The sequence below is a fragment of the Panthera uncia genome (assembly GCF_023721935.1).
Source record: "Panthera uncia isolate 11264 chromosome B3 unlocalized genomic scaffold, Puncia_PCG_1.0 HiC_scaffold_1, whole genome shotgun sequence".
In the NCBI taxonomy this organism is placed as follows: Eukaryota; Metazoa; Chordata; class Mammalia; order Carnivora; family Felidae; genus Panthera; species Panthera uncia.
The window spans coordinates 52,524,151-52,543,507 of NW_026057582.1; the positions used below are offsets into that span (position 1 = coordinate 52,524,151).

The 19,357-nt window shown below is 35.3% G+C and overlaps 1 protein-coding gene and 1 pseudogene across 5 annotated transcripts in view; both read left to right on the forward strand.

Moving 5' to 3' along the window:
• Window positions 1-19,357, forward strand: part of MIS18BP1 (MIS18 binding protein 1) — a 56,843-nt gene that overhangs the window by 27,594 nt on the left and 9,892 nt on the right. For all 5 annotated transcript variants that reach the window (XM_049612843.1, XM_049612846.1, XM_049612845.1 and 2 more), the window contains 8 exons: window positions 1,114-1,244; window positions 3,517-3,604; window positions 4,583-4,740; window positions 5,362-5,513; window positions 5,985-6,081; window positions 8,338-9,205; window positions 18,166-18,338; window positions 19,106-19,266. In XM_049612843.1, coding sequence (XP_049468800.1) covers window positions 1,114-1,244; window positions 3,517-3,604; window positions 4,583-4,740; window positions 5,362-5,513; window positions 5,985-6,081; window positions 8,338-9,205; window positions 18,166-18,338; window positions 19,106-19,266 — 1,828 coding nt within the window. The remainder of the gene's footprint in view (window positions 1-1,113; window positions 1,245-3,516; window positions 3,605-4,582; window positions 4,741-5,361; window positions 5,514-5,984; window positions 6,082-8,337; window positions 9,206-18,165; window positions 18,339-19,105; window positions 19,267-19,357) is intronic.
• On the forward strand, window positions 9,225-16,754 carry LOC125909547 (40S ribosomal protein S15-like; annotated as a pseudogene).

Here is a 19,357-nt window from a genome sequence, read left to right on the forward strand (position 1 = left end):
AATGTTTGTAATAAAAGGTTGTAATAAAATAATACAGGATATTACTGGTCAGGGTACTTACCTAGAAGTTTGTAAGTTGATTATTTAAAATCTGCCTTTCCCACTCTATTTCTGCTTGTCTTGTGCCCATTTCCTTAATATCAAAGAGACAGTCTATGTTGCCTTTGTTGGAATCCCTTTTGCTGCTATCTTCCAAGCTATATGACCTGGACAAGTTACTTATCCTTTTTCAGTTTCAGTCTCTTTCTCTGTGCAGTGGTGATAATAACATTACCCATTCTTGCGTTATTTTGAGTATTAAATTAATATTTGTAAGACTTGAAGACAGTGCTTTTAGAGTGCTATTTAAATGTTAGTTAAATAAAATAAAAAGGAACAAGATCACTGTATTAAAATAGTAGGAGTTTAATCCCATTTGACCAAATGAAAGGAACTTCACTGTCATATTATGCTTGTATTTAGTATGTTTATCTGATGAATTGGGAGTGTTCAACATCTATCTAATACATCTTAAAGTTTTGTTCTTTCTGTTTTATATTCTTAGCATCATTTAAGGAAATAAGAAGAGTAGATTTATGGGTTAGTGATTTGATTCTACAGTTTGTTTTTTTCCCAACTGGAACCTCTTTTTGGTACTTTTTAAAGAGGAAGGTAAAAACACTTGGCTGTGTAGTGAGGGTAAAAAAACCCCGCAAGATTAGAGGGATCCAAACTATATAACTGCATGAAATCTAACACAGTATAGGCTCTGAGGAGAGGGACAGGAAAATCATTCTTTGGAAAGTTGGCATCAGTTAAGATGAAGTTGCAGGCATTGTCAGCATCAGTTATTTAGAGAAGGCCCCTGCTTCCTTGATGAGGATAAATTTTATATTAGTGGTTTGGTTTGGCCACAGTACAGTTTGGCACATATTCTGAGGATCACATTAGCAAGGCAGTTGAGTTCTGCAATGTTTGGCCCTCAGATGTTTTGTAATTAGATGAATAACACTGCGAATGTAGCTGGAGTGCAAATTTATTACTTTTTAGTATAATTTGTATGCTTATATATGTACATTGTGATTATTGGTAAAATGTGAATATTTTGGCCTTAACTACGCTATTTTCTCCTAGAGACATCACTAACATATATTGGCACAGTAATGTAATTATAGAACGGATTAAGCACAACAAACTTAAGACTTTATCAGGCAACATTTATATATTAAAAGGGATGATAGACCGGATTTCCATGAAAGAAGCAGGTAATGACTGACATTATTAGTTGATAAATTACTTTCAATGAAGCAGTTAACCATATTTCTAACTGATATATATGTTTTTACTCTTAATTAGGTGTTTTAAAATGATGAATCAATCAAAACTAAGTTTTAAAACAGAATTGACCACATTATGTAAAACTATTATATGTGTTGGTCATTTTTCCCTAATTTAATCACCCTTATTGACAGTTTGAGTCGGTCTAGTGATTTTAAAAAGTTCATGTGAGATATTATAAGGCTATAATTTAACTAGTTTATTGAACCTGCCCAGTACAACCCCATTCCTGGTATAATCTAATTTTCTGTCTATGCCTTGAACACGGTAATGTGGCTGAAGAAAAACACACCTGAGCATTCTACTTTAAGATGGTGATTACCAGCAAAAATTGTGGTCTCTTAGTGCCATTTGGTATCCTACCACATTTCCCTAATGCGTTCACTCTCCCATCCTCCTTAGTGACTATTGCATATTTTTACAAATTTTCAATTCCTCCTTTCTCCCACTCATAGGGGAGGTGGCAGGGAGGGGAGCACCTTAGCAATAGAAACAATCAGAAGAGAACTTCACCATCACCTAACTGACCTGCTTGCATCTATATCTGTTTTTGTTATGAATGAACTGTTCATGTTGTCTTTGTCAGCCTCTCCATTTGTACTCTATTTCTCATTTTTTCTCTTACTCAAGGATATCGCTCTAGTAATTCTCCCTTCTCCTGTCAAAACAAAAACAAACAAAAAAGTCGTTTAACTCCACTTATTTCAGCCACTGTTTGCTCTTAGTTACAGCAAAACAACTCAGAAGATTTGTTATATCTAATTCCTTGAATTCTTTCCCACTTTTAAAAAATTCTCTTTAATCATGCCTTAAACCCCAAATCTTTACCAAACAGCCCTTATCATAGTTACCAGTGGCCCCCACATTGTTAAATCCAATATATGTTTACTGCACTTAATCACACTTACTTCCTTTTAATTCCTTATTTGCCTTCTGGAACACCATATTCCAATTTTCATGCCACCTCACTTCCTGTTCCTTCTTAGTTTATTTGCTTATTTTGCTCTTTCTTCTTTGCCTCTGAATAATAGGATAGACTAGAGCTCTTTCCACACTCAGTGCTGTGTTGATTTCTTTTAGGCTTTAATCTATATGATGACAAATGCCAAATTTATGTCTCTTACCAAAAATACTCCTCAAGCCACCCAACTCATTTTCCATCTGCCCATTTGACATCTCCACTAGGATATCTACAGGCATCTCAAACTTCATGTGTCTAAAACCTGATTTCTCTGAAATCTGTTTAATGGTCTTCCCCCTTTCTTTGTTTCCAGTGGCTAGCCAGAATCCTTGGAGAGATCTTAAATCCTTTTTCTCTCACACCCACATCTAGTGGGTAGGTACATCCTATTGGCATTATCTCCAAAAATATATCCAGAACCCAGGCCTCTGCTGACCTCTATGGTATATACATCTCCCTTATCTTTTGTCTGAATGATTACAAAATCCTAACTGGTCTCGTTATTTCTTCACTTTTACTTCCACAGACTTCTCAAAATAGCAGCTAATACAGTCCTGTTAAAGTGAGTCAAATCCTGTGGCTCCTCTGCTCACAATCTTCATATAGCTTCCCATTTCACCCACAGTCAAAGACTAGGTCGTGAAGTGACCACAAGGCCTTATAATCTTTCATGTTCCTCCACTGTTCCTACTCCCTTCTAAAGAGCCTCCTAGTGCTAGCCTTTCTTCACTCTGCTCCATCTGCACTAATTTTTACAGACAGGCCAGGCACACACACACCATAGCCTTTTGCTTTGTCCCTTTTGCTTCCAGTGTTTTAATCCCATATTAAACTCACTACCTCATGTCCTTCAGAGCTTTACTCAAATGATGCTAGTTCAGTAAGAACCTCTCTGTCTTTTAAAAGTGCAATCTGCTTCCCATTCCTCCCTCAGCATAAATACACTAATACTCCTTGACCCATTAAGTGCATAATTTTTCTCCATAGCATTGATGACCATCTAACAAAAAAAAATGTATGTTTATTGGTTTGCTTTCTGTTTGACATGAAAAGGCAGGTTCCATGAAGGCAGGGATTTTTGTTTCATTTTGTTGACTGATGAATCCTTAGTATTTGTGGCTGTGCCTGGCCCACAGTTAGCAATAAGTGTATATGTTTTTAATGACTTAGTGAACCAATTACATGCCTTTAAAATTTTTGGCTTTTAGGTAATTTTTTGTTTGTTTTTTGTTGAATAGGATATCCAAATTATCTCATAAGGAAGTTTATGTTTGGCTTTCCAGAAAAGTGGAAAGAGCATATTGATAATTTTCTGGAACAATTAAGGTAAAGTACTCCTTAACTTTTTAAAAACTAACTTTATTGAGGTATAATTTGCATTTGATAAAATGTGCCCATTTTGGGTATAAAATTGGAGGTTTTACAAATGTATCTTTTCATGTAACCAATGTAAATTGGTTTTCTTTTTTTTTTTTCTGCAAATGACAGTTTTGAAGTAGTTCTCTTGATCTTGGATCTTTAGAAAGCAATAGTTTACTAGAATTTCTGTCATATGAAATAAATGTAGAAGGAAAATAACAGTGTTGACATTTCAGGAAGCATCCTCATTCACCCACCCTTTGAGAGGGTGTACCTATTAAACATGAGTGTAAAGTTCTTGGTCCTTTTTCTTTCATTCATTCCTTCAGAAGTTAATATCAGTTGTTTAGCACACACTGTATTGGCACAGGGAAAGCAAAGAAAATTTGGTTAATTCTTGCCCTTAAGGAACTCATAGGGGATACTGTGATATAAGTTAATTAATCATAGTACAATATAATAACTTCGAATGGGGGGGACAGTTTTTTCCTGTAAAGAGCCAGATAGGAAGTGTTTTTATGGGCATGCTGCCTCTATTGCAACTGTTCAACTCTGCCTTTGTAGCAGAAGAGCAGCCATAGACAGTAGTTGAATGAATGTGGTGGTGTGGATGAATGTGGTGAAATAAATAAAATTTATTTCCAAAAATAGGTAATGGCAGGATTTGTCCTGTAATTTTTTTACAGGATTAGCTTAAGTAGAGATGTAAGAGTGCATAGAGTAGGAAGCACTTGAGTTTTATTTGATTCTTTTGACTTAAGACCTTATACCTAAGTTCTTTGTGGGGGAAAGGGTAGAATCATGAAGACTTAAATAATGTAAGATTAAAGGTAATCTTTGCTGGGCGCATAAAACTTTATCTGAGGGACTTTATTTAAATTTAGTTTTTTTGTTTTAGTTTTTTGAGATAAAAATTAAAGGAAAAATATTACACTTGTGTTTTAGGGCTTGTGAAAAGAAAGAGAGAAAGGCCAGACAAAAACAGAAAACTGGAAAATTTGTCCCTGATGTACAAAAATCAGCGAAAAATAATGCAAGAGAAAACCAAACAGATGTTCTGCAAAGAGCCAGCACCACTTATGACATTGATTGTTGTCATTTGGGTATGTCTCTTCTTTTCTGCTGATATAGTGGTAAATTCTTACATGAGCTCCATATTTATCTGTTTATAGTTTATATTGTATTGAGTTTTTGACTTGTACTGCCTTGAAATTATTTTTTAATACTTAAAAAACTGTAGTGCAGTCTGCTCATAGCATTCAGCTTTTTTTTTTTTTTTTTTTTTTTTTTAAAGAGAAGGAGAGAACACATGTGCCTGAACTGGGGAGAGGGGCAGAGTGAGGGAGAGAGAAAATCGTAAGCACGCTCCACGCTCAGCACAAAGCCCAACACAGGTCTCGGTCCCACAAACCATGAGATCATGACCTGAGCTGAAATCAAGGGTTGAACGCTCAACCAACTGAGCCCACCCCAGGCGCCTGGATTTTTCTTTTTTTTTTTTTTGAATGTCCATTACTATAAAGGTAGCTGGCAGAACTTTTTTGTGTTCACTCTTTGCCAAAACTATAATCTGACTAACATCCCATCGCACCCTCCCTGCTGGAAAAAAGTATGAACATTAACCTACAGCCTTTGCTAGATAATATTTCGAAAGTGAATTCTTTAATATGGAAAGGCAGCTTATATATAATAATTTATTGAAATCTCCATCTTTGTACTCATAGAACTGAAGAATGGTAAGCGCAGGAGGTTGCCAGCAGCCCCAGAATTAAACGTGTGCCATGATAATTGCCAAAATAAACCACGATTAAGGCTCTCAGATGACCAAAGGCATAATACTTGTCAAAATGGAGGAGAAAATGACTTAACTAATCAGGTAAACTTTTACTATACCCTATGATACGAAGAGTGATGGTGTGATGCTACTAAAAAGTTTTGGGACCAAATCAGAAATCATTTTGTTTGTTAAGTATCTGTTAAGTATCAGCTTAACAATCAGTTTGGCAATGTCTTGCTTGATATTTATTTTCTCAGTGTCTCATTGGGAAAGTGTAATCAGTAATAACAGAAAGGTTAGCTCTTAGAGTTAGGGTTAAAGTGTGTGTGTGTGTTTGCACCTAACAAATCACATGTATTAAATTTATAAAAGAAATATCTAAGATAGTGGATGCCCACATGGTGCTTCCAAAGCTCAGGCTCTGGCAAATGAGTTTCTAAATACCTCCACTAATGAAATTTGTAGAACGGCAAGTACCTAGATACTTGTATGCTTGATACATAATGTGAAAATGCTTGAGGTCATGTTTATAGATAGTAGTTGTTAAAAAGCTAACTTTTTGTTTTGAAGGAAATAATTGGAAAGAAAGCATACGAAAAGTTGTCTTCAAAGAAACTTGAAAATTGTGAAAGAACAAATGAAAGGATAATTAAAAGTCAGAAGCAAGGTGATATATCTTTATTGGTTTTATAATAAGCATACAGCTCTTATTTGAAATGTTTTTAATATAATAAAAGTGATGTCTTAAATTTCCAAATCTAAAAATGGCAAACTAAGTATTACAGTCATTATAAATGTCTGGGGATTTTTTATTGTTTTGTTGGGTTTTTTTTAGAATTACTTTTTTTTTCTTTAAAGCATAATTAACATAGTGTTACTAGTTTCAGATGTACAATAGGGTTTTGCTTTTCTATACAGCATGATTTGCTGTAAAATCCATTACATTAGTAAAAAAATCCATTACATTACATACCATACATATTTACTTGTAGGTTTGCCTCCCTTTATCTTGGCACTAAATAATTTTTATTATTTATTTATTTATCTATTTAATTATTTAAACTGTATGTCCAACATGGGCTTAAACTCACAACCCCAAGATCAAGAGTCACATGCTCTACCAACTGAGCCAGCCAGGCTTCCCTAATCTTTTTGTTAAAAACAGAATTGTATATCATTTTAAATATGCTTTTTGGAATGTTTAAAGGCTATGAATCTCTTTATTAAATTAATGCCATAGTTTAGCTATGTGTGAGTGTGGATTTCCAGTATGATTTCATTGAAATCCTATATAACAGATTTAAAGAAACTTTTCTTGACACATTAGCAAGTTTGAAATTTCATATTGAGTTAAATCCATCAGCTTAGTAGCATTTTTTTGTATTTCTTCTTATAAGTGGAAAGTAGTGAAAGTGAAGAACATTTATAAGTGTTTAAAAGAAGTAGAGAGGAAGGCAATACTGTTTAGACTATCAGGATCATGTAACTTAGGTTAAAGTATCCAGAATAGCTTGAATCTTCATTCAAATTATTTAATAAAATGAATAAAAATATTTTAAAAGTGATTTGTTCAAAATTAGAAATTTCAAAATTTTCAAATTTCCCGTTAAACATTTGAGTCAGATTTATATGAGGAATTAAAAGAAAACACTTCCTTCACAAAGATAGATAATTCCATTGAGAAATCTTATAGAAACTTTGATTACCTTTTATCAGTACCACTTTTCCATGAATTATAATTTAGTGGCTTCTTTTCTCCCCAGCATTCAACATTACTCATCAGTCTTTAATTTTATCATTCATCTTGTAAAGTGGTACGTAACATGTGTAGGTCATTGAAGTATTTAACTAGGATGGTTGCTGTGACAGTTTATAATTTGTATATATTTATAATTGCAATTGGATAATTTACAATTAGAAATTAAATTAGTTTGGCTTCTGGTTTCTTAAGTTTCAAATTAGAGAATTTCTCTCATTTTAATTTGCTTTCTTTAGTGACACAGTATAATAAAGATTCTCAATTTCTGGTTTGCTTGTTATCCATGATACTTCATGGAGTTTGGGTGAATCAGCAGAAATGTCTTTCCACGGCCACCACTGGGAATGAGAATAGGGCCATACCTATCGAGTTCCATATTCCCCTAATTAGGATAGCTTCCATTCCGTATATTAAATACCTAGTAAGGTTTTGCAACCTTACTGGTTTTCTTATGTCACCTAAATAAGATTTAACAAATACTGATTTATCATTTACTGTACATGTGAAAGACTCTGTACTAACTGCAAAAAAAAAAAGAAAGAAAAAAAGATTCCAAAAGCGAAAACAAAATTCATACCATTAAGGATTTTTTTTTTTTCAGTCTACTTCAAAGACAAATTTGTTAAGTATAATGCAAGGCACATTGTCAAACATGGCATTATTTAAAAGTATTCTGGAAATTTGAAGGAGAGTTTTCATTCAAATGAGAGAATCAGGATAAAGTTTGTGGATTAGGTGGGTTATAGAATGGAATTGAAGCAGGTAGTGATTTGGTTTTTGAGTGAAGAAAACTTTCCATGTAGAATGATATTAGTGAAAAGTTGAGAATCAGGAAAACCGTGGTGTAGTAGACATAGAATTTGGTTCACATTTGAGTACAGTGAGAGATTAGAACTACATTGAAGGCCAGACAGAGGAACTTATATGTACACTAAGTAGACTTTAAGAAGTCAAGGACCGGTTGGTATAAAAAATATGTTTACAATTGAAGGGGCAGTAATCTGAATCAACCGGTGCTTCTGAAAAACTAATAATGACAGTAGTGTGTACAATGGAGTTTATGGAGAAAAAAAATATATATTTTATTTTAGAAAAAAAAAATCTGTGCTTTGTTTGTAGCTAATTTGAGATTTTGATCTTTGGTTTTGTCTTATGAAATTAAAGAGAGAACTGAAGAATCGAATGTATCCATTGACATTCTGACCTTAAGGCAACCGTTTTTCTTGGACGAAGAAAGAAAATGTATGGCTCTTAATCCGAAGAAAGCTTATATTTTAATGACACCACTTAAATCTAAAAAAGTGATAGAACAAAAATGCATGAAGTATAATCTGTCTTATAGCACTATTAAAGCAGTTACAGATTTTGCAGTGCCAAAGCATCAAAAAGAAAGTAAATCAGACTTAAATGAAACTACCAGTTTGATCAGTAAGCCCACAAAAACCTTCAAAAATGCATTTGAGTTTAGTGAGGGCCATGAAAGTAAAAACAAGGAAGACTGCAGTGAATGTGATTTACTCACTGTCAACCAGAAAATCAAAATATCTAGTCCTAAAAAAGGACAAATGGTCACCTCTGACTTTAAGAAAAATGCAAGGTTGTTACCAAAATCGAAGAAAATAAAAAATGTGTCTATGTCATTTTACAAGCAGCAGTCCTCATCAGATTTGTCTAGTGAAGAGAGTGAAACAGAAAAGGGAATTAGAAGGAAAGCTGCAGTTGCTAAGAAAAATACAGCAAGAAATCCTGAAGAAACAGTGGTTCACCTGAGGAAAAGCACAAGAAACACCACAAGGAAAATCCCAGTGATTTCTGAATCTGAAACTGAAGAAAGTGAAAGTGAATTTTATATCAAACAAAAGAAAGCTAGATGTTCTGCTAAAGAAAATCTTCAGAAGTCTGGTATTAGGAATGAGTTTCCAGTTATTGAGGCGATCAGATCTGATGAGACAAACAGGCATCCCTTTGAATGTTTTCCTGGTTTAATTCAGGATGAGGAATGGAATGAGAAGGAATTACAGAAACTTCATTGGTAAGTAGTTAGATTTGACTCTGAAATATCTAGAGTGGCCACACAACAGTCGAAGACCTAAAAATTCCAATAAAGGGCTGATTTAGTGACCTCTAATCATTAAAATGGAAAATATCCAAAAACACATGGAGAGAAATAACAATTTATACAAAGAATATAGGGAGAATACAGATAAAACTTCTAACTAGTTACCTTGTGGCCATCTCTACAACTTGCATATGAGCAAAGGAAAAGTTAACCTTCTTTTCTTTCCATTTAATATTTCAAGACAGCTACCCTCCCCCTCAGGAAAAGGGTAACTGTGTGGGGGATGGATGTGTCATTTATCTTGATTGTGGTGATCATTTCCCCATGAAATGTATATAAAGTGATCCCATGTACACTGTATACAGTATAATTTATTTGCCACTTATACCTCAGGGTGTGGGAAAATATTTTAACATAGACAAATGCTGCTCTCTCAGATCTTCATATTTTAAGAAATATTTTATTGTTATTTTTTCTGTTTTAAAACCTTAAAGCTGAATTCAGACCTGCAGATTATTTAAGATGCTCTTTTCCCTGCATTTATAGAATAGAAATAGCCTCAAAAATTAGGTGATCCATCCAAGGTTTCATGGTTAGTGCTAGTAATAAACCAAGTATGACAAGAATTGGATTTGGCTACATAGCCTTGACAAGCAGTTTGAGTAGTGCAGTAGCACTGGAAGCTAAAACATAGCTGAGCAATGAAGAGTGAGTGAAAGAGTAAAAACAACCTAGGTGGACAACACAAGAAATTGGCAGTGATAGGGAACAACAAAATGGATAGGTAATAGAAGAATGTGAAGATAAGGGAAGACATATGTTTGATTGCTTGTTTGTAAGAGGACTCATGCCAGAGTATGGTGGTGTGTTGATGGAAATGATCTAGTAGAAAGGAAGATGTGATTGATCAGAGTGAAGAGCATAGAAACATACTACATTCAGTGATTCACTTGCTTGAGTACTCCCTAACCTTATAATATTTGGAATTTATTTTCAGATCTACCTTCTTGAAACACTATTCCTCAGGCATCTCTGTGCCACTACGCTCCTTTTTTAATTTCTTAAGTGTTCTTTCTCTGTCTTATCTTCAGGTAGTTAAGATAATTTTCCTTCTTCTCCATAGTTCTTGTTTTTGGATGCTTTCTTCCTATTATAATGTAGTCTTCAATGGTCTTTTCCTTCTATAGTTCTAACTTTACTCTTTGGACAGGGATTCCCAAGTCTGTATCTCTAGTTCTAAATTCTTATATTTAGATTTTTATTTCCCTTTGCCTGTTGGACATCTCTCTATAAATCTCATTTACAGAGATTCTCACTTAATATGTCAAAAACCAAACATTTTTTCCCTGCCTATCTACTTTGTCTGACATTCCTGATTCTGAAAATGGAATTCTTTCAGTCAACTAGGTTTAAACTCCTTGATCATTATTGATACCTCAGGTAGCCTCTGTCCCCCTGGCCCACTCCTGGGGATGAGGGGGTTACCCCTTCCCAGTGTTTTTTATTCCTGTGTAACTTTGTAAAAAAATAAAAAATAATAAATAAAATGAAAAGTAAAAATTAAAAAATCTAATTAGTTCCCAAGGAACTATAGATTTTCCCACAGGACCATTCCATCTGCACCCTTTCTTGACACTACTTTTTTTCAGACTTTTAATGCCTGCCTACTTTAATGGAAGTAGCCTTGTATTTGTACTTTGTTTTTTTCATCTGGTGATCTGTTTTATATATCTTCAGATTTGTGTTTCTTTAAATTTTTTTTCAAGTTTTATTTATTTTTGAGAGAGAGAGCATGAGTTGGGGAGAGGCAGAGAGAGAGGGAGACACAGAATCTGAAGCACTCTCCAGGCTCTGAGCTGTCAGCACAGAGCTCGATGTGGGGCTCTAACTCACAGACTGTGAGATCATGACCTGAGCTGAAGTCAGACGCTTAACAGACTGAGCCACCCAGGCGCCCCTCTCCAGATTAATTTTTGTGTTTTTTTTTTTAACGTTTATTTATTTTTGAGACAGAGAGAGACAGAGCATGAATGGGGGAGAGTCAGAGAGAGAGGGAAACACAGAATCTGAAATAGGCTCCAGGCTCCTAGCTGTCAGCACAGAGCCTGACACGGGGCTCGAACCCATGGACCGCGAGACCATGACCTGAGCCAAAGTCAGACGCTTAACCGAGCCACCCAGGCGCCCCCGGGTTAGTTTTAATGTATAGTTGTGATTCTAACATCAGAAACCTTCACTGCATTCTTACTCATTTTCAAATTATATGGAGATCATTCTGCCTTAAATTGACAGCATATCATACTTTACCTTAATTATCTTTCCAGCTATCTCTCCTGTTGTTTCGTTATAGTAAAGGTTCTCAACGTTTACTGTATATCCATATCATCTAAGAAGATTATTTTAATACCTGAACTGCAAAGATTCCAGTTCCCAGTAAGATGAGGAAATCAGGAAAATGACTGAGCCACCCAGGCATTCCCAGAAAGACTAGAATTTTAAGTAACACTGAAGTGGGGGCAGATTTCCAGTTTTCCTTTGGTATTCCTTAACCTAGATTAAGGCCACTTAAAAATTAGAAATTGTTGCTGAGGATGACTAAGAGAGTTCAAAGAAAAGCCTTATATTTTTGGCTTGAGGAAGAGGGAAGGGGACTACTAACACTCAGAAACAGTGAAAGAAATCCCCAGTTCTCTTTTTCTTTTCTCCTTTCTCTTATGGCCCAGTCTGCATACAGTCCTGCAGGGGTAAAAATCACAGCAGCATATGGAGCCCATATGCACCTAAAATCCTGAAAGTAGGAAACCTTCTCTTCTGGAATATAGGACTCAGAAAGTGTAGGGCAACTTGTGTTACATGTTTCTTTTTCTGTCTTTTGTGCTTCACACTGCAGAAAGATGCGGTTGTGTGATATGTACTCCAGAGTTGGGTAACTAAAGCCCTAGCTTTCTGCCAAAGAACCAAAAACAGGAATCCTGGGGAACTAAAAGTTGCAAAGGGAAGATCTAGGGAAAACAACCTTATATAAAGTTGTTTATGAATTTTATTTATTTTTTTTTTAATTTTTTTTAATGTTTATTTATTTTTGAGAGACAGAGTGCAAGCCAGGGATGGGCAGAAAGGGAGACAGAATCTAAAGCAGCCTCCAGGCTCTGAGCTGTCAGCACAGAGCCCGACGTGGGGCTCGAACTCACAAGCAGTGAGATCATGACCTGAGCCGAAGTCAGAGGCTCAACCGACTGAGCCACCCAGGTGCCCCTGTTTATGAATTTTAGATCTCACTCCTGAGTTGAGCATTTAAGGATTTGATCCTAAACAGCATACTCAAGACTGACAACTGAACTAAGAGGTAGACTGGCCCCCAGTTTCCAAGCCAGCCACTCAGTGTCTCCTACACAGAATATTTTAATATCACTGCAAAACTTTAAAAATGGAACTGATACTGAAACTGCAACTGCAAAAGACTGACTAGAATTTATAGTTCAGGTTACAACCAGGTTGATTGCCTGCTAAAACAAAAATATTAACATTCTCCATAGGATACAAACATGACCCAGAGTTTTACAGTATTTTTAAATGCCTAGGAAATAATCCAAAATTAGTATATGAAGAACCAGGAAAATTTTTAACTCTCATAGGAAAAAAAAGAACAGATGCCATTGCTAGGATGACACAGATGTTGAAATTATCTGACAAGATTCTGAAGCAGGTATATAAAATTGCTTCAGAAAAAAAGGCCGACAAGATGGCAGAAGTAGAGCAGAAGAAGAAGCGCACCTTCCCATAAGTTCTCATACCACGGTGTGGATCTAGACCAGCTGCTGGACGCATCTTACAAGCCATTGATGCAGCTGTATGGGGCTGTGCAGTGGTGGCAGCTGAACGGAAGTTTGCAGAGGAAGCCTCAGAAGGATGCTCTCCCCATGGAGAAGTCCGAGGTGGTTAAGAAGCACCTGTGGGACATGATCGTCCTGCTCGAGGTGCTGGGCAGTGTGTTGGCTGTCTACAATGCCAAGACCTTCAACCAGGTGGAAATTAAGCCCAAGGTGATTGACCACTACGTGGGCAAGTTCTTCACCACCTACAAGCCTTTGAAGCAGGACAGGCCCAGCATCTGGGCCACCTACTCCTCCCGTTTCATCTCTCCCAAGTAGCCTGTTTAGCCAATAAAGACAGATTTCTCTACTCAAAAAAAGAAAAAAGAAAACTCCAGGAACTAAGAGCATACATTCTTGAAAAGAACAGAAATTTAGAAAATCTCAGAGAGAAATAGAAGATAAAAAGAAGGATCAAATGGAAATTTTAGAACTGGAAAAATAGGATAATCAAAATGTAAAACTTACTAGATAGGCTCAATAACAGAATGGAGAGGACAGAGGAAGGAGGCAGTCAGTATCAGGTATGAAGGAATAGCAAGAGAAATGGTATCTGGATAAATAATAAATTGTTCTCTTGAGTTCTTTAAAATGTTTAATGGCTGAAAGCAAATATTAACAATGTATGGTGGGGTTTTCAATATATGTAAATTTAATACAAAGCAATATAAAGAAGAATGGAGAAGATGGTAAATTTTTACATTCCACTTGAGCAGTAAAAAACTTAAGTATGTAGTAATCACTAGAGCAACTACTAAAATACAGTAAAATACTGTTAAGTATGTTTGTAGTAATCACTAGAGCAACTACTAAAAACTACAAAGATTTTTTTTTATATACAATAGATAAAATACTAAAAAAAAAAAAAAATACAGAAAAGAAATAGAGAAATAGGAAACAAAACAGAAAGCAAATAAAATGGGTGACCTAAATCCAAACATTATGTTAGAGATCTAAATGCACCATTTAAAAAACAGATTGTCAGAATGAATTTAAAAACATTCCATTTTATTACCATGTAAAAGAAACTCACTTCAAATATGAATAGATAAGTTACAAGTAGAAAGGTAGAAGAATACGCACACTCATAGCTGGAGTGGCTGTACCCTACCAAGATTTCAGTACAAAGAAAATTATCAAGGATAAAGAACATTACAAAATGATAGAACTGTGAGTTCACCAGGAAGAGAGCAATCCTAAATGTATATGCACCGAACCCTCAAAATACATGAATCAAAGTCTGACATAACTAAAAGGAAACAACTGAACTGAAAAGTTAAAACTACATTTATAGTTGGAAACTTCAATGCTTTTCTCTTGTAATGGTTGACTAGTAGACAAAACTAGCAAGGATGCAAGAACTGAACACCACCATCAACCAACTATCTAATCAACATTTGTGTAACATTCCATTCAACAATAGGGAAAGAAATACATTTTTTTCCCCAAGGGTAGATGGATCATTCACCAGATAGAACATTGACTAGGTCACAAAACAAACCTTAACAAATTTAAAATAACTGAAGTCATACAGAGGGTGTTCTCATCACAGTTGAATTAAACTACAAATCAATAAAAGAAAAATCAAAGGAACATTTCCAAGCAGTTGAAAGTTAAATAACATATTTGTGAATAATCCATGGGTCAAAAAAGACAAAGTCTCAAGAGAAAAAAAAATGCTGAACAGAAATGAAAATATATCATAATTTGTGGTGTGAGCACAGAAGTTCACAAACAACTTTATATGGTGGTTTTATAGAGCTCAGTTCTGTTGGTTTCCATAGAACTTTCTACATAAACCATGGTACACTCTTAAATGAATGGGCGACTGTGTAATAAAAAGAACTATCAGTGTGTGTAACAACTTGAATGAATTTTAAAGGCATTATGCCAAGTGAAAAAAGCCAGATCAAATGGTTACATACTGTATGATTCCATTTATATCACATTCTGGAAAGAAAAAACTAAGAAAAGAGATCAGCAGTTGCTGGTGATTATAGTGGTGGACAACAACAAAGAGGATGCACTAGGAATTTTTTTCAGTGTAATGGAACATTTCTGTATCCTAACTGTGATCATGGTTCTACAAATCTGTTTATCCATTAAGATTCATAGAACCATATGCAAAAAGGCCATTTACTGTATGTTAACTTAAAAAAAAATATGTTAAGGTGCCTAGACTGCATACTACTAAAATATTTAGATATGGCAAGCTTGGGTTTGGACTCTCTAGTTTTTTCAAAGCTCTAATCTGCAGCCGTTCCTTTGAAATTTACCATACTATAAATACGAACTACTGTCTATTCCCTAACCTTATGTCCTGTCTCCTCATCTTCATTTCTTTGTCAATACTGTTGCCTCATTTTCAACTGTTCTATTTTATCCATCCTTCAAATTTTCCCTCACATATCAGTCACCTCTTCCCTGTAACCTTTTTTTGTCATCACGTATTCCTGCTACCCACTCAATTGGGATATAATGCTCCTTTTTTAACATAAAGTAATTCTAATCCTGACTGCACAGCAGAACAATCACCTGAGGAACTTCTGAAAAATGTGAAGTGTTGCCAATGCAAACCTACTAAATTGAAATCTTAAGGGGCTGACTTTATGAATCTGTTTACTTGTTTTACTGCCTTATTTGCTTGCTTGTACTTTTTTTTTTAATGTTCATTTAGTTTTGAGAGAGAGAGACTAAGTGTGAGCAAGGGAGGGACAGAGATAGAGACACAGAATCTGAAGCAGGCTCCAGGCTCCAAGCTGTTCACACAGAGCCCAATGTGGGGCTCGAACTCAGGAACCACAAGATCATGACCTGAGCTGGAGTTGGACACTTAACCTTGACTGAACCACCCAGGTGCCCTGCTTGCTTGTACTTCTGATCTAAACTCCAGTGACTCTGAGTTGCAGCCCAGTTTTGTACTCATCATGCTTATAACCTAGTTAGCAAATAATCACTCTTAAGTTTAGGAGAATATAGATCAGGGAAATCTGACTTAGCTTAAGCAGATACTTGAACTAAGATCTGAAGGACAAATAAGAATTATTTAAGCCAAATTTCCATGATAAGTTCATTTGAAATAAAACAGCATATGTAAAAGTGGATAGGAGGAAAACACATTTAGAAATCCTAAAAGAAGGCCAAAATAAGTGGAGTACAGAAAATGAGGGACGAACAGTATGGGATGAGACTAGAGAGACCAGAACAATGAAAGTCATATTAAATGCTTTGGTTTTCATGCTAGGAAATTATAAAAGCAAGTTGCTTTTTTCTTCCTCTGTCACCTATGAAAGCAAGTTTTAAGTAGAATTGGAGTGACATGACTATATTTGCCTTTAAAAATTATCTAGGATAAACTAGAGATGTGTTAATTACAGACTAATTTCTCATTAAATGCATTAAGTATTTTTATTTTTTTATTTTCTTAATGCTTATTTATTCATGAGACAGAGACAGTGTGAACAGGGGAGGGGCAGATAGAGAGGGAGACACAGAATCTGAAACAGGTTCCAGGCTCTGAGCTGTCAGCACAGAGTCCAACACAGGGCTCGAACCCACGAACTGTGAGATCATGACCTGAGCCGAAGTAGGACGCTTAACCGACTGAGCCACCCAGGTGCCCCGCATTAAGTATTTTTATCATGAAAAATAGTCCTAGCAGTTCTACACTTGCAAATTAATGATGTACACAAATGGAAAACAATGTACACAAATGGAAGCTTGAGCCTCCATATCCTTTTAGTTCTCTACTTTAGAACACCTGTAGAATGATTATGTGCAAAAGAGTAGAGCATTCATTAACAATAAGTATTTGTCTTCCTTTTGTACATGGAATGAGTGGTATTCTGTAGTCACCTGGTACCCATTCACAAGATCAGATTCACACAGATTTACAAGTAAATTTATTAATACCCTAACTCATCACTTCCTAATTATTTTACTAAATTTTATTATTGTTATATATGCCTTAAGTTCTTCACATCATTTGTGTCTGTATGGTGGAAATTCTGTATAATTGTGTCCCATCACACATTTCTTATTCCACATTCAGAGACATCATGTTGGTAGCTTGAAATCAGCCACAATAGTTACTTACAATATGGAAATTGGCAGACACTACAAATAAGGACTATTTCAGTGAGAGCTGATTTTAAAAATTTACCAGCATAATAACGCTGCATAGGTTAATTAGATCTTTTCTGGCTGAACTGCCAGCTTAACTGCAATACGTAAAATATATTTGGGAGGGAGGGGAGCAGAAATACATGTACCAGTTTCTGAATATTTACAAATAAACTTTAGAATGTAACTCATTTGTTAAATTAGATGACAACCTTATATTGACTAACAGTTTTTTTCTTTTTCAGTTTTCATTTCCCTCAATTATATATAAAACATCACATTCTGTAAATTATAATAGAGTGAAAGCAAGAATAATACTTTTAAAAAAAAGTTTGTTTTGAGAGAGCCCGTGTGCACTAGTGGGGGAGGGCAGATAGGATGTGAGAGGATCCTAAGCTGACAGCATAGAGCTCTACATGGGGCTTGATCCCATGAATTGTGAGACCATGACCTGAGCTGAAACTGAGTTGGACGCTTAACCAACTGAGCCATCCAGGTGCCCCAAGAATAACACTTTTTAATAAGAATTTATAACCTAGAGTATATAGGAACTAAGAGCTCATTTTCCAATATACTTAGCACCAGCAAGGTTTGAGCAACATTGTTGAAAAGTAAGTCATGCTAAAGTCCCCCAGAAGATCAAATCACTGATAGGTGGACTTAGGAAAAAGATGTTGAAAGAAAGACCTGGGATGATTGTTCAGGTTTCATAGAATACAACAAAATAGAAGGTATCTACTCGATATGTAAAATTACACCTTTATATTTTAAGCACTCAAGTAAGTTACTGAATGGAAATAATGGTATCTTCTTTTCAAACAGTTATCTAGAATGATTCCTTTAGCTCAATAAATCTCATTGATTTAGTGGTATGCATTCAGGATGTTGTTTTTATTGATTTGAATTTCTGGTTCTTCAACTGGTTTTGGTCTTCCATAGTGCTTTTGCATCTTTTCCAAAGCACAAACCTGGTTTCTGGTCAGATGTAGCAATGGCTGTAGGTTCTCGATCTGCTGAAGAATGCCAGAGGAAGTACATGGAAGACCCCAGAGGAAAAGAATCCCAGAAACCTGTCACTAAGAAAAAACCAGTTAATCCCAAAGGCCAAAATGGTAATCTTTATAAATTGTTTTTGCTTAGTTCTCAGTATTGATTTCTGATTAGTCACTAGATGTATTTGATATTTATGTATCATCTTATAGGTGTTTTCTCAAAATGTTAAAGCTAGAAAGAACTATAAAGGTCATTATTTAATTTTTAGGTCTTATCTAGACAGTTACTTCTATCAATAGTAGCCTTAGCAGCCTTGTGCTTTGAGTTTGTTCTAGGAAACTAGATGCAGTTAGTTAGATATGCAGTTAGATCCAAAGATTCCAATATCTGGATTATTGTTCAAAGAGTCTATTGTAATCTGAGGCCACTTGGGAAAGACCCTCTAGAAATTCATAATAAAATTCAAAATAAATTTAGTTTTTGTACTCCCCAGGAGTACGCATTCCTGCTCAGGGTTTATGACAGGGCTTGTACTAAGCTTTAGAGCATATCCTATCCCTACCCTAATCCAGTAAGGTTTATATTTTTGCAAAATCAATAAATTAGGCATTCAGCAAGGGGAATATGGGAGGTAACCTTTCTCACAGGGTATAGAACTTCTTCACCTCACACTGGCTAATCTTATGTAGTTTCTTCATGAGTATCTTGTGGGCTAGTCATACTGCATAGATCCCAGTATAGAAAAAATCATTTGCTATATTGGAGATTTACTAATAGTAGGTGAGTATACTTAATACAGATAAACAGTTTAGGTTTTGTAAAATCTGTTAACTTTAAAGCACTTACTATAAACGAATCCTTATCAAAATGTTTGCTAACTCTTAAGGCAAAATAGGTGATGCCGATAAGAAGCAAATGATTAAGATAACTGCCAAAGTGGGAACTCTTAAAAGGAAGCAGCAAATGAGGAATTTTCTGGAACAGTTGCCAAAAGATGATCATGATGATTTTTTCAGTACAACACCTTTGCAGAACCAGAGAGTAGTGGTAAGAGTCTTAAATGCATGAAATCATTGCTCTCTTTATATTGACTTTTACATCTTTCATTTTTATATATGGTTAGTGTTCATCCCTAGTA